General features: G+C 36.3%; 1 protein-coding gene across 1 annotated transcript; it reads right to left on the reverse strand.

Annotated features, from left to right (window-relative positions):
* Positions 1–5780: 5780 nt before the first annotated feature.
* On the reverse strand, positions 5781–10878 carry igf2a (insulin-like growth factor 2a). The gene is made up of 4 exons (XM_048185172.1): positions 10643–10878; positions 10159–10291; positions 9245–9420; positions 5781–7346 (listed from the first exon to the last, which is right to left on the reverse strand). The coding sequence occupies exons 1-4, from the start codon at positions 10700–10702 to the stop codon at positions 7110–7112; spliced, it is 606 nt and encodes a 201-aa protein (XP_048041129.1). The 5' UTR covers positions 10703–10878; the 3' UTR covers positions 5781–7109.
* Between the last annotated feature and the right edge of the window lie 3844 nt (positions 10879–14722).

Here is a 14722-nt window from a genome sequence, read left to right on the forward strand (position 1 = left end):
TGTTAACACTTTCTAGATCTACAAAGAAAAAAAAAATCGGAGTGATATCTTGTTTTTATGTTAGTGTAAAGAAAAGGGTCACACTCAGGGTCTTCGGGGTCTCCACAGACCCCAGGCAATAAAATGTAATTTTGTTATAAAATAACTGCTTTTTAAAAAAGAAATGTAATTTTACTCTGTTTATTAATGTTTTTACTTCATATTTGTGCAGTTTTTGGAGGATTTCTCGTATCTTTTAAATTTATATAAATAAATAAATGAATTAATATTTTTACAAAAACAGCTTTTTATGTAAAATTCACTTTATAAAAGACCCACATTTCTAACTTTCATTCATGGGGATAACATGGATAATTTGACATGGTTTAGTGTGAGATTTTTGCCCATCTTTTGGAAAATGCCATTTTAAAAGTAAAAAAAATTCACTTTTACCAGTAGATGGCTGCAGAGCTCCACTATTTGCTATGTGCTATCTGACTGACTGAAAGACATCTTTTCATAAGTTTTTTTTTGTTGGATTCATATCTAAATGTTATGAAATCACAATTATAACAATAAAAAATACTTTTTGTCAAAGTTTAGCATTTTTTGTACTGAAAAAAATTAATTTTTCCAAAATGTTGATTTTGAGGATGAATTTTGTCCATTTTCACAGTGGAGTCTCATCATAATGTAACAATATTGAAAAACTATTTTTTTTCATTACAAAAAATACTAAACTTTGACAAAAAGTACCCTTTATTGTTATAATTGTGATTTCATAATATTTAGATATGAATCCAACTGAAAAAAACTTATGAAAAGATGTCTTTCAGTCATTCAAATAGCACATAGCATATAGTGGAGCTCTGCAGCCATCTACTGGTAAAAATGATAGTTTTTTTACTTTTAAAACTGCATTTTCCAAAAGATGGGCAAAAATCTTACACTAAACCATGTCAAATTATCCATGTTATCCCCATGAATGAAATTTAGAAATGTGGGTCTTTTATAAAGTGAATTTTACATAAAAAGCTGTTTTTGTATAAAAACCTATTTTAAAAAAATATTTTTTAATTTATTTATATAAATTTAAAAAATATGATAAATCCTCCAAAAACTGTACAAACATGGAGTAAAAACATTAATAAACAGAGTAAAATTAAATGTTTTTTAAAAAAACAAGTATTTTGTTACAAAATTGCATTTTGTTGCCTGGGGTCTGTGGAGACCCCGAAGACCCTGAGTGTACTTCCCAAACGAAGACCGCATAAGGGTTAAGTGAAATAAATGCAATATTTGTAAAATACACAGATGTTTCAGAGGCATTTTCATTCAATACTTTATGTATTGCTTACAGTATCTGTTTGTGCAAGAATAAAGTTCAACATAAGCATATACTATTTAAATACTAAAGAAGTGGGGTCTACGTCTACGATCAGTTTTATTTTGATAAACATGACAAAATATAACATTGCGACTACATGAAAAGAGCTTTTACTGTTATAAAAATACAAATTTGTGTAGAACTGAAGGTTTCAGAATAAACACGAAAAATGTGATTGTTGTCATGCGGTGAATCCGGCCAATCGTGAAACAGCTGTGTCGTCATCAGAGCCCATGCAGCCGCTCTGGAGAAGCTGCACTGTCTGACTCAGCTGACTGCTCTCGAATCACTCTCACAGTACTTTGATGCCATACATCACAGTCATGTGGCATCGGTGCTGTCCCAAGTTGGGCAAAATTTCTAATTGGCGTGAACTGCTTTAAGTCAGCCACTGCTCAGTCTGCACAGCGCTGCATGAAGTCGAACAAGCCTATACTCTCTTGAGTAGTTACGTATAAATGTAATTGAGACATACTACATCCACCATGCTGTCATTATAATGTGACCTACACTGTAAAACCAAACAGTGAAATTAATTAAATGAAATGAGTTTGTTTCATATTATTATTGTTTCAGATAATAATGAAAGTTCATTGAACTAGAAAAAAGTTGTGTGAGCTTAAATTTACATTTTAGTAAGGTGAACTTAATATGATTGAGTTGAGTTGCAGCAGATTTCTAATTTCCAGCATGCTTTGCATCAGACTGTATAAATACATGCTGAAATTAAGTGTTATTTTGTGTTTTTGCACAAGATTAACATAGGGAGACGTTACTGTTTAATGCTGTGTTATGTTGGGATTTACAGGGGGTTTTATTATGTTAGTTTTGTAGGGTTACCATTGAGGTGAAGAGTAGAGCCGGTGGTTAGGTTGAGGATGGGCTGCAAAACTTTTAAGACCTTATATACTGTATGTTGTTTGATTATATACATATATAATGACAGTCTCTTTGATAGTTACAGTATCATGTGTTATTTGCTATCTAACATTTATCCAAGATCTGAATGTAATGTTTATGTAAAGTAACTGTATGTAATTAACATTATTATGAGTTGGGCGAGAACTGTGGGAGCGAAGGAATGTCAGTGATGTTATTGTTAATGAGAGACACCTGTGCACCACACTGGCCTTGCTCCACTTCTACGGCTCTCGGCCCCACCCCACTTGTCACAAAACTGTTAAGTTCTACTAACTTCAAAATAATGAGTTAGTTTACTTAAATGTTTTGAGGTAATACGTTTCCTCAAATGTTTTGAGTATTCTGAACTTGAGTTACGTCGCTTCACTGCCATTCACAAATCCTCTCCTGTGACCTCATGAGGATAGTAAAGTGTCCATCGTATGTACACTTCAGAATTTCACTAAAGTAGGTCATCCAGGTACTTTTTTCATTTATGAATAGTGTGAATTCGGACAAACTGGTTTTGTCTCATACTGTTTTTCGCCTACTAGAGAAGTATGTGATTTTGGATGCAGCCTCGGTCTACAACTCTGCATAGCCTCATGGAAAACGCTGATGACGTGTGATGTCTGTGCGAGAAGGGTGTGCAGAGGTATGCAAAATATATAGGTAGATATTAATGGATGAAGTGACCATGTGTAACTACTCCTAGATAGATCATTATGGAGTGAGGGTGTGCTTATGTGTGCATGCTTTTATGAATGTCCATGTCTGTATACAAGTGTGCACATTTGTGTGTGAAAGTTCATAACCTGTCCTTTTCTATCCCTGTCTACTCTATGCACATTTTCTCATGCACACAGCATCATGGCAGTTTGCCTCGTGCTGCTGAGATCTCCACCTGTTTGAGTAGACAGGATGTCACATTGAACGTCCCACATGCTTTTGAACATATTTGGACTTTTTGCATAATAGGGTTACGCAAGATGATGACGAAGGTAAACGCACTCATCCCAGTGCGGTAATCGAGAGATCTGTGTATACGCAATACAAAGAGTCTCTTTGTTACAGAATATCATTTGGAGTAACAACAATCATTCACAAGAAAGGTTCACATGACCAATTCAATCAAATACAAAAGCTTCGTATTTGTGTCATGCCTTTGATAACATATGCTGTCAATAAGCAGCTTCATTCATTGCAGGATCAAGCCCTGTAAAACAAAAGAGAGAAGGAAAACAAGGCGTATTACTATATGCCTCAAAAAGAAAAAGAACAAACAAGGGAATTTGTATGAGAGAATGACTTTTCATTTGTTTACACAGAATTTTATGGGAATCGTCATAAATAGTAAACAACACTGTGGTTTTTGCATAGATGTATTGGCCCAAGAAAAATGAAATCAGTCTACTTTTATAATGTTTCATGGATACTTTGTATATAATACATTTGTGATTTGTTTTTTATGCATATACACATACAAACATTTAGATTTTTAAATGTTTTGAAAATGTTCAGCATCATTACTCTTTCAGAAATAATTCTAATATGGAGATTTGGTGCATTTAAATGGTAGTATATACAGTATATATTCATATATTTTGTCCAAACATGAAATATGTTGGATCATGCGGACATATTTGACAGTACAGACAGTACAACACTACAACCCATCAACAGATGGTGATGGGAACTGATGAAAGGTAAATGACTAATGTTTATAATATATTTTTGGAGTAGCTTTATTTATCATTGTGTGCGGTGTAAAACCGTTCACAGCTCTTCGGTGGTCATTTGTTTGCTTATGACTAATTTCAGGCTTTGCCTACACATTAGAGAGCAGATATCTTGCTCAGTGGGACAGCCTTCACTTCACACAATAGACCGAACAACAGGCACACTGTGTCAGTGTGAATCTGTTCTTCCAGACATCTTTTGAACAGAAGCTTGTGATGATCTCAGACACAAGTACCATCATCCACTTCACCATTAACCTGATTTTGTATACAATTTTTATACAGAACAACCACAATGAGTATAAATCATCTTGCTTATGTACACAAAACACCAGTTCCCATGATACAACATGTACACGAACAAGAGCGGCACAACAGATAAGTCATAAAGTGGATAGCTGATAGATTGAAGGATAGTTTCAGCTGCTAGAGAGTGAACTAAAAAAACGTCAGAGCCTTTGAAGCTCATCCTTCAGGTATCATTCCTGTTCTTTCCCCGACATTTTTAATAGCTCCACAAACCTCAGGCTTTAGAGAAAACAGCCCTGTCCTTAAATCACATCTCAACCCCTCCAAGTCTTACATAAACATCCCCAAGGCACAAAGTCGGGCAAATTAATATCTGGCATTTAGCTTTTGTGATTAGATTCATAAGGTATGAACTATAAAGTAGTTTGTTAGGAGCAGGTCTGGGCCTGTAGAGTTTCCTTGGGTTTGGGGTGGAATGAGACAGGATGAAGTGTAGATGAATGGGGTAACTACCTGAAAGTGCTGCTGCTTCTGTATGACACCTGAACCTTTAACTGTTTTCATAGGAGTGTTTTAATATTTGATCACCTGATGACCAAATACAAGCAGACTATTGGTAAATGTTGTTAAAAGGATAGTTCACCCCAAAATGAAATTTTGTCATCATTTACTCACCCTCATGTTGCCTTCCAGATGACATGAGGAAAATAAATCAATATTGTTCCCACAACTTGCCAAAAAATTTGTGGCCACTTTTTATTAATTTCCAGGTATTAGTTAAATCGTGGCCATGTTGTACTAATTTATTCTCTCATTTTGTGGGAACAAATTTTTAATTCATGGCCTCGATACCCTGTCATGTATGGGGCTCTGTATAAAAAAAGACATTTTATTTTAATTTATTTATTTATTTTGGTTTATACAATGAATGTCCATATCCAATGTTGTTTTGGAACCCCATTGACTTTCATTTTATGGACAAACAAAACAAAACAATTGAAACATTTTTGGGTTAACTACCCCTTCAATGCAAATTCTGTAATGATAAATGATACTTTTAGACACCTTGTCTATAAACCATCACTGTTGCTGCACTCTTTAACCATGTTCTTCCCACTTGCAAGAGACCATTCCCATTCTGGTTGCATCATCTGTATGCTGAGCTTTGATATGAGCTTTAAAAGGCTTACTGATCCAGAAAAATAAAAGAAGACTTGGTCTGGTGAAGAAACCTATAACTAAACCTCGAGGGTATTGAAAATGAGGCTCAACTTTACATGGTGCACAGCTTATATGGAGTCTGCATGCTTCTGAGCTGACCTATGGCATTTCGTCAAGGTTAGTCAGCAAATCATCACAAATAAGTGTTCCCCAGCCTTCACCCTTCCCTTAGGGCACAGCCTGTGAATGTACGCACTTGTTTTGCCATTCCAAATGCATTCTAAAAGCTATCGACTCATCCAACTATTTTAGATTAGGCAACATGCAGTAAGATAAGCCATTAAAAAAAAGTGAGTCAGGACAACTTTAGAAGCTTCCATTGACTTTACTTAAAAAAGAGACATTTTTTGGTACATAGCATCTACATACATAAGCAGAACAACTAAAAAAAGATAATATACAAAAACGGCTGGTTGTGCACATAATCGCTCATTGGGACTGATTTTTATGGGTTTCATATCAAAATAAATAATGCCTTGATACAGTGCCATTACTTAAAGAAAATGTTTGGTGGCTCAATTTGCAAGACTGGTCATACTAGGGTCAATGCCAACATCTTATGAGACTATTCATACATATTCAAGTATTTTTTTTTTTTTTTTTTGAGCAAAAGCACTGGAATACTACAAATGTACGTTGAAAATATGCAAGAGGTTATTGCTGAATTTCCTTTTTAAAAGATTGTTCCATTTTTTGTTTATATGTGTAAAATACTGTCTAAATAACAGTGAAGACAATTCGCAAAGGTAAAATGGCAGAAACTCAGACTGGATTCAGGAATGTTGTGGTAAAATATGTTACACCTCAAAACATGCAAGACTGCTCTTGCCCAAAGTCCAAGAGAATTTGATTGCAGATGTCCTCAGCTTCAATAATTTGTGATGTTTCCTGCCTTCCAATGCAAAGCTATATCGTTTTTAATAGCGAAGACTTCACCTTCATTCTCCAGGGCACAGAATATGGATCTTGAACAGCCAAGCATGGAAAAAACAGTTTTATCTGGTTGGGATCATCTCCAAACAACCAGAGTTACTGAATTGTCTTTTGAATACAATCTTGTTTTTTTTTCCTAAAACGGAAAAACTCCTTAGCAAAGTCCTTTTGAGTCCTTTTGCAAAGTTAGCACCATAATGTTCTCATATTTAGCAGTCCATAAAAAAAAATAGTGCTGTTAACATCAGTCCTTGGCTTCACACAGCCAGCCAACATTTTCATTACTTTTCTTCTGTCTATATGCCACAGTTGTGGCACATTAAAGGTGCAGGTAAAGGACTCTAATCTCGATAATTTCATTCCTTAAAATATGACATTCAAAATATGGTGCAAAGCAAGACAGAACCATAAATGCTTTTGCAGACGGCAGACTTTTGACATTTGCGTTCTTGCAACTTCCTCAGCATCAGTTCTGGGCATCCCCATGATATTCACCAAGACTGCATTCATCTCTCCTGTCGCATTACATTCACTTTCAACGTTAACTTCTTGCATTTCGAAGGCTGATAACACACAAGAGTGTTCATAATCTGGAATTGACAAAGACAGTGGGCGAGTGGTATGATTCATGAAAAAAGTGCCTCTACTGACCAAGACTTGGCTATAATCCCATGTTTTTTGCAATTTAGGAAGGCTGGCCATCATTTGTGAGATGTATTGATCTGGATGTATGGAAGGATGACAGGGTGTCTGTTGGGAAGGGTCATGAGGGGACGGTGGAATCTGGCTTGCTCCTCATCTTGGATTTTCTCCACCTGCCTCCTAAACTTTCGGGCAAGCAGGATGGATGGAATCCCTCTCCTTAACCTCTGGACAGGCTTTCTTTGCCATACTTCATATTTGGAATACTTCACACCAAGAGGCCCTCCTGAGATGTCCTGCAAAACAGAAGAACTTGCTCAAGTTTCTGAAATCTATTGATTTGTTGTCATATTATCAACAGATTTCAAAGTTTTGCAACACTAGCTCAAACAGCAGAGCACGGTGCTAACAACACCAAGGTAGTGTTGTCAAAAGTACCGACTTCAGTACCAAGTCTGTACTGAAATTTTAAAAATGTGACAATACCAGCATTTCCCCCTAGCATTTTGTGCACTGTTGAGTGGATTCTTAAACACCTCTGATTGGTCATTGTGTTCACGCGCTCAACAGATGTGTCTGTGATTGGCTACGATGATCAACACTTCAAAAACATGTTGTAAATAGACATCCTCACCGAACGCTTACATAGATACACACGGGAGCGAAAGCAGGCGTCTATCAGCAGATCTGTCTATCAGCAGATATATTAGGATCCGCTAATAGATGGTGTCTATCTCTGATGGTAAATAGTCTATTTACAACATGTTTTTGAAGTGTTGATCATTGAAATGCATGAACTGATGAGATGTTTACATTGTATGCAATGCAAGTTGCTTTGGATAGAAGCATTCGCCAAACATTTAAACTTCCATATGATTATGAACAAAGGAAAATGGTAGCTTTAAATCTAATAACTGTGGCATATACATTGACTGCTCTTTATTGTGCTCTTACCCTGGTACAGTAAACATATCCTGACTATAGATTGACTTTATAGAAAAACTGATCATTCGTTGAACAACCTACTAAGCTACTTTCAGACTGTCAGTCCAAATCCGATTTTTGCGCATATCCGATTGAAATCAGATTTAGCAAGTGTGAACAGCAAAACATCAAATGAAATGCGATTTTTACAAATCCGTTTCAAGCTAAATTCATGTGGTTTGAAATCCTATTCAAATTGCATTTCTGGAAATCTGTTTCTGTCTGACCACTCTGATCAGATTTTGCATGGTTTATGTGACTTTCTCAGGCCACGTAAAACGTAACCATCAGACTTTATAGGAAACATGCTGAAAGTCGCTTCAGAAACAAGGTTGTGTTGTTGCAAAGCCGGACGAGATGACAGCACGGAATAAAGCCGCACATACCAGCCTCCATGCGTTTCTGCCGCTGCCTCATAAGACGCAGTAGTTCGGCGCAGCGGCTACAGACTGTCATGTTGTAAATAAGACAACATCTGTGATGCTGTTGTTGTTATTGTTTTTGGTGTATACCTACCAACGCAACGTCACTTCCATAGAAAAACCGATGCAGATATACTGGAAAACGAAAGAGCGGCATGGGACACACAAATCGGATCTGAACAGTTGCAATACACAATGTGGACAGTCAATAATTTAGATCAGATTTCAGTCAGATCCACAAATTATCGGATTTGGACTGACAGTGTGAACATAGCCATAGTGCGAATGTACTGTTCTCAAGTGGGGCTGACTATTGTGTTGTTGGGTTGTTTGTTTTTGTTATTTTCAAATTCAAGCCATGGCCAGCTGGCCAACTGTCTTGCCAACGCTTAACATATTTCCATGCCAAGAGCACATGGCACAAAAATTTGCCAGAATGCGGCACAACACTTGTACTTGTTTTGGTTCTTGGAATAATGACATCATTGCACATGCTGTCCAATAGAGTTTCGTGGTGTTACCATGGACTTTTGTTTGTGCAACTATCTCCCTCAGTGTTGTTCGTACATCATCTTTAATGTAGTCTACGCATTTCTGATGATCTGTGCCATTTTCCACATTGCTCAGCGATTCTGAGAGAGGAGACATGGTTAATATTGATTTTGGCATGATAAAAACAGGCTGCGTGTCTGACTAGCCTGTCTAGTCTGAGTCTGTGTTTGTGTTTTCAGCAAAATTATTGTGCTGGGCTTTTGATGGGGGAGGGGGAGATAAGCAGCTTCATGTACCTTGTGAAGAGCCTGTGACACTGGGAAGACCTGCAGCGATGTGGAGGAAACATCTCGCTCGGACTTCACAGGTTTCGCGCAGTACTGCTCCAACAGACGCAGATCACAGCTCCGAAAGCAGCATTCTTCTACTATTCCTCTCTGAGGACGGCGGCTGTTTGATCTGTTCGGCCTGCCTGGGTGGGGGAAGAGAAAGTAAGCGATCAACTCCGGGGTTCCCCTGGAATCCGACCAACGCTACCAATTCACACCCTATTGTTTATATTTCACCAAATCCCACATGTGGCTACTGGCATGTTTTTAGGGTTTCTGAAATTGGAGACAGCATCAACAGATCATTTTCTTTATTTCCTGTTCTTTGTGACTCCCTTTTTATTTTTGACACTAGCCGATGTAATAAGGTCTTTAAAATATCACAAAGAATGTTCTGTGTTCCCAGGGATGTGTGAATGGCTAGCAAAATGGATCCTTTAACCTTGCCATTTGCCTACTAAACAGAGATAAAAGATAAAGAACAGCAGGAGAGGTACAAAAGGGGGAAGTCCACCATCATCTGATAGGAATACAGAGGACCAGAGAGAGAGAGGTCTTTTGAAAACAAATAAATACCTGCAAACACAAATTGAATTTGTCCCCAAAACACTAACATTTAACAGCACTAATGGCTTGCATTGAAAACACTTGGTGGAAAGCAATAAAATACATGTCTCCTCATTAATAAACCCTCTCATTGTGACAGTCATTAGTACTCGTGTAAATGTACAACCAGCAATTTGCAAGACAAGACACATTATTATGTCATTCCCTATGACCACAAACTTGATTTAAATGATTTACTTCTAGAAGACAAATAGCTATGTAAAGGTTTAGATTTCCTGGCAACCATCACACAACACTGTAAGAGTTACACTTACTGATATAAAACCCATTTTCTCCGCACACGAACTGCAGAGTATCCACTAGTTCTCCACCGCAAAGAGTCTCCGACGTTGCTACGGGGGATGCGAACATGAACAATGACAGAATGAAGAGTGTCAGTGAGCACATCTGTAAAATGAAAACAGATTTGATTGAGTCAATTCATAAATCCGTAGTCAAACTGTATCGTTTAACAGAGGTTACTGATGTGATTGTCTGGTTTTCAGAGCAAATAGTATTTCCACAAAGATCAAAGTAACTGTGGATACGCTATTATCCGTATCAGTGATACAATCACGCAAAGCCTAAAACAAAACAAAAATCCTCAAACCCTCGAAATTATAATGATTATCCAAACTTTTCTTAAAGTTTTACATATCGTCATTAATACGCATATACATTTACAAATAATTACGTCGGAAATGTGCAAATATAAAGATAGCAGGCTACTACTTGCATGTCATTATCACTTTCTCTTACCGTTGTTTGTCTTTTCCCCGTTTTTCGACACGATGCACAGAATAGATGGTGATCGTCCATGGTAGGCGGTTTGTGGAAAGCGACGTTTACTAGTTGTTTTACTAAAAAGTTGCTTTGTTTAATTTCCAGTCTGTTGCATCTCTCTGAGTGATGCTTGTGGCTGTCTCAAAGTTCAGAGGACAGGCAAGGAATATGTAGCGAGAGGCAATATATACTAACACCCGCCCCTCGCACCCCCAGCCCAATAGCGATGTCCGATTCGTGAACGAAAGGTTCTTTTGAGTCGGATCCTTTTTTAATGAACTAGTTGAACCGTTAAAAAACCCGAACAGAATCAGTAGAATGAATCGGTTCGCGAGTCAACAACTCGCTGACTCATTGAACAAAAAAACTTGTTCTATGACAGCTTTATAAATGAATAAATAAATAACATTTCAACCAAAATATGAGTTGATTTTACTCGTGTTTCTTGTTACAAATTATATTTTGATTATAAAAGACTTGTTTTATCAGTTGATTGCTGCAACAAACGGAACTGCCTGGAACATACAAACTAATCACCCACCTTATTAAGAAAACACATTATTGGGACGCTTTTGGAACGCTTTACGTAATAATGTAAAGAACCTATTTTTGAACTCATTCTTTGAAACGAATTGCTCAATTGATCCGATTCGCGGAAATGATTTTCCAATCTCTACAGCCAGTCCGCTCAATCTGTGAGAACTCGAATGCTACCCTCAAATTTAATTTGACAATATGTAGACCATTCCTATTTTAACCAACATTTTCCCTGGTTCCACTTAAGAAAATGTTCAAACTTCATATTTAGCATACTTAATTTTTTTCCAAATAGACTCTGTATTTTCTAATGACTTGTTGCCACGCTAACATATCGTCATATAGCGTACGTTTTTTGCTCGTCTGATTCGAGAATCCTAAAACAGAGGGAAACCCTTTTTTTTTTTACCCATTTTGACATAGGATCCGTTGATGCAAGAATATTGTGAAAGTACAGCGCTCACTATTGGTTTATGTTTGAATGCACACTCAGCTAATGAAAGTGTATAGGCTACCTGCTCACCAATGACGATGCGCATTCTTAGTCAAATAGCCTCTGCTTTAAAATGCCTTTTGGCAACAGGTCAGCCCGAGGAATTTTAATTGACGGAACATTCTTCCTGCTTCTCACCATAACAAAGGGGGTTGCAATCGCATTCCAGTGAATGCAGACAGACACCGTGCTGAAATTTCACTCTCACACAGCAGTGTTGACTCTTTGTGCGCGTGCGCTCCATCTCACGCGAAAACATAAATGTATTAATCTTTTCTTTAAAAAGCAAATAAATCCGTTTTATAAGCCGCTCACGACGCAATGAAACAACTATAGTCTACTATTCAGCAGACCATTTGTACAAAAAATAAATACCAGTCTAGAAGTAGGCTAATAAATAGTGATACATGAAATGAATGAACAATCAACATGTCCTGACAAGCCTAAAACGGGACATAATGGAACTTTAGTAAAAACAAATCATTGTCTGCCCGAAAACAGCAGCCAGTGTCATGCAAAATTCGCTCATTTTAGCTTCCTCTAAAAGTGGAAATGGCGTGAATTGGACATCAATCATTGATATTATGATAAAAATAAGCATGTAGGGTATAATTTTATTACTATCAGTTGTACACTCAAGATTCATAAGATGTTATTTATTTTTTATTTTTTTGCAAATAGACAAGTCCAACACCACTCATTAAACAGTCCAGTAAGGAAAAAGACTTTTGTAAACTTAATGTTAGTGTTTAATATAGTTCATGAATCATCTTGTGACATCTTGACAAGTTCACTATGGCACTCTCTAGTGGTTCAGTGTAAAATGACTACATGAGTGAGATTTTAGCTTAAACTGGTTAAAGTTAGGCAGCAGCTGAATGAAAGAATGGATTAAATAAATTCAATCTTTTAGAAATGATCAGAATGTTACGTGTGTACTGTCATTCCAAATCAATCCGATACAGTGGTCAGTTTGGGACATGCTGTTTTTGATATGTTTGGCACTCTCTGCTAGCATGAATGTGTTCAGGCCTCTATTTGAATTACCCATGTAACCCGGTCACCCTAATCCTTACACCAAACACCTTTTACACTCACAAGCCTATTAATAGCAGCAACAGCAACGTTTATGTGTGCAATAAAACATTACCCTACTTTGCATGGAAATTTGTAATACAATCTAATGCATGTTAATGTTGTACATGAAACTTTAAAAAAAAAAAAGTAGATTTTCAAAAAAAGTACAGTGGGAAAGCTTCACTCTGTTGCCATGGTCTTTGTAGGTTTATACAGTGTAAAAGGAAATCACCTGTCACAGATAAAAAAAAAATTCCCATGTGATAAAATATGAAATTTCATTATTTATTGTAAAACTAAATAGGCTATAGAAATAAAGTTCAAATGTGACTGTTTCTTTATTATACTTTAAGTCAATATAAAAGGGGTAATTCTTAGAGGCTGAGCTGATTCTGTAAAAGCTGATGCTCCTGCAGGTCTCATGACTCCTCTTTGCCCAAGGCATTATATGATGTGGCAAGTATTGTTTCCTTTTTTTTTAGTAATGATATTTGTAATATTTAAATTTATGGTGATAACTTAAGTATTTATGCTTTGATGATGATCTGAAATAAAAAGCCACTGTTGCTATGGTTACCTACTCTTAACTTCTCTAATGTTGCTGTCATCTGATGCAAATTTAACAGATGGTTTCATGTGAAAGTAAATTTGTTAAACCACACTTGGATGACAATCAGCTTTTGGTATCTAATCTCTTCACCCTCTGACTTGTGTAGACCCTCTCATAATGCAATAAATTCTTTTTCAGAATCTAATATGGAATCAAATGTTTGGAATGAATATGAAATGTTTTTGAAAGAAGTCTCTTCTGCTCACTATAATACAAACAGTAATATTGTGAAATATTATTACAATTTAAAAATTCTGTTTTCTATTTGAATGTGTTAAAATGTCAAGAAATGTCAAGAAGTATTTCTTATTATTATCAATGTTGAAAACAGTTGTGTTGCTTCATATTTAAGCTTTGTGCATTTTAAAATTTAAAAATTAGGCCAACTTTATATTAGTGTCTTAATACTACAAACATTTAAAGGATTAGTCCACTTTTAAATAAACTTTTCCTAATAATTTACTCACCCCCATGTCATCCAAGATGTCCATGTCTTTCCTTCTTCAGTCGAAAAGAAATTAAAGTTTTTGATGAAAACATTCCAGGATTATTCTCCTTATAGTGGACTTCAATGGGCACCAGTTCAAGGTCAAAATTAGTTTCAATGCAGCTTCAAATTGTTCAACGCGATCCCAGATGAGAAATAAGGGTCTTGTCTAGTGAAACCATCGCTCATTTTCTGAAAAAAAAAATAAATAAAAAATGCAAATTATATAAGTTTTAACCAGAAATGCTCATCTTGAACTAGCTCTCTTCTTCTTCTCCTCTATTTGAATTCCAGCAGTGTAGACGCTGCTAAGTGTATTACTGCCCTCCACAGGTCAAAGTTTGAACTAATTTTTATATGCAATGCTAGTTTAATAGTATATAACAATTAGTTCAAACTTTGGCCTGTGGAGGGCAGTATTACGCTTAGCAGTGTCTACACTGCTGGAATTCAAATAGAGGAGAAGAAGAAGAGAGCTAGTTCAAGATGAGCATTTAAGGTTAAAACTTATCTAATTTTCAATTTTTTTCAGAAAATGAGTGATGGTTTCACTAGATAAGACCCTTGTTTCTCATCTGGGATCGTGTTGAACAATTTGAAGCTGCACTGAAACTAATTATGACCTTTAACTGTTTGGTGCCCATAAAGAGAATAATCCTGGAATGTTTTCATCAAAAACCTTAATTTCTTTTCGACTGAAGAAAGAAAGACATGGACATCTTGGATGACATGGGGGTGAGTAAATTATCAGGAAAAGTTTATTTAAAAGTGAACTAATCCTTTAAATTAATAATTTGATTCAGTGCACTTATTGTGTACACACGTTTTTAAATTGTACTGTTTTAAGGTTTC

Source organism: Megalobrama amblycephala, linkage group LG3, assembly GCF_018812025.1.
Source record: "Megalobrama amblycephala isolate DHTTF-2021 linkage group LG3, ASM1881202v1, whole genome shotgun sequence".
NCBI lineage: Eukaryota > Metazoa > Chordata > Actinopteri > Cypriniformes > Xenocyprididae > Megalobrama > Megalobrama amblycephala.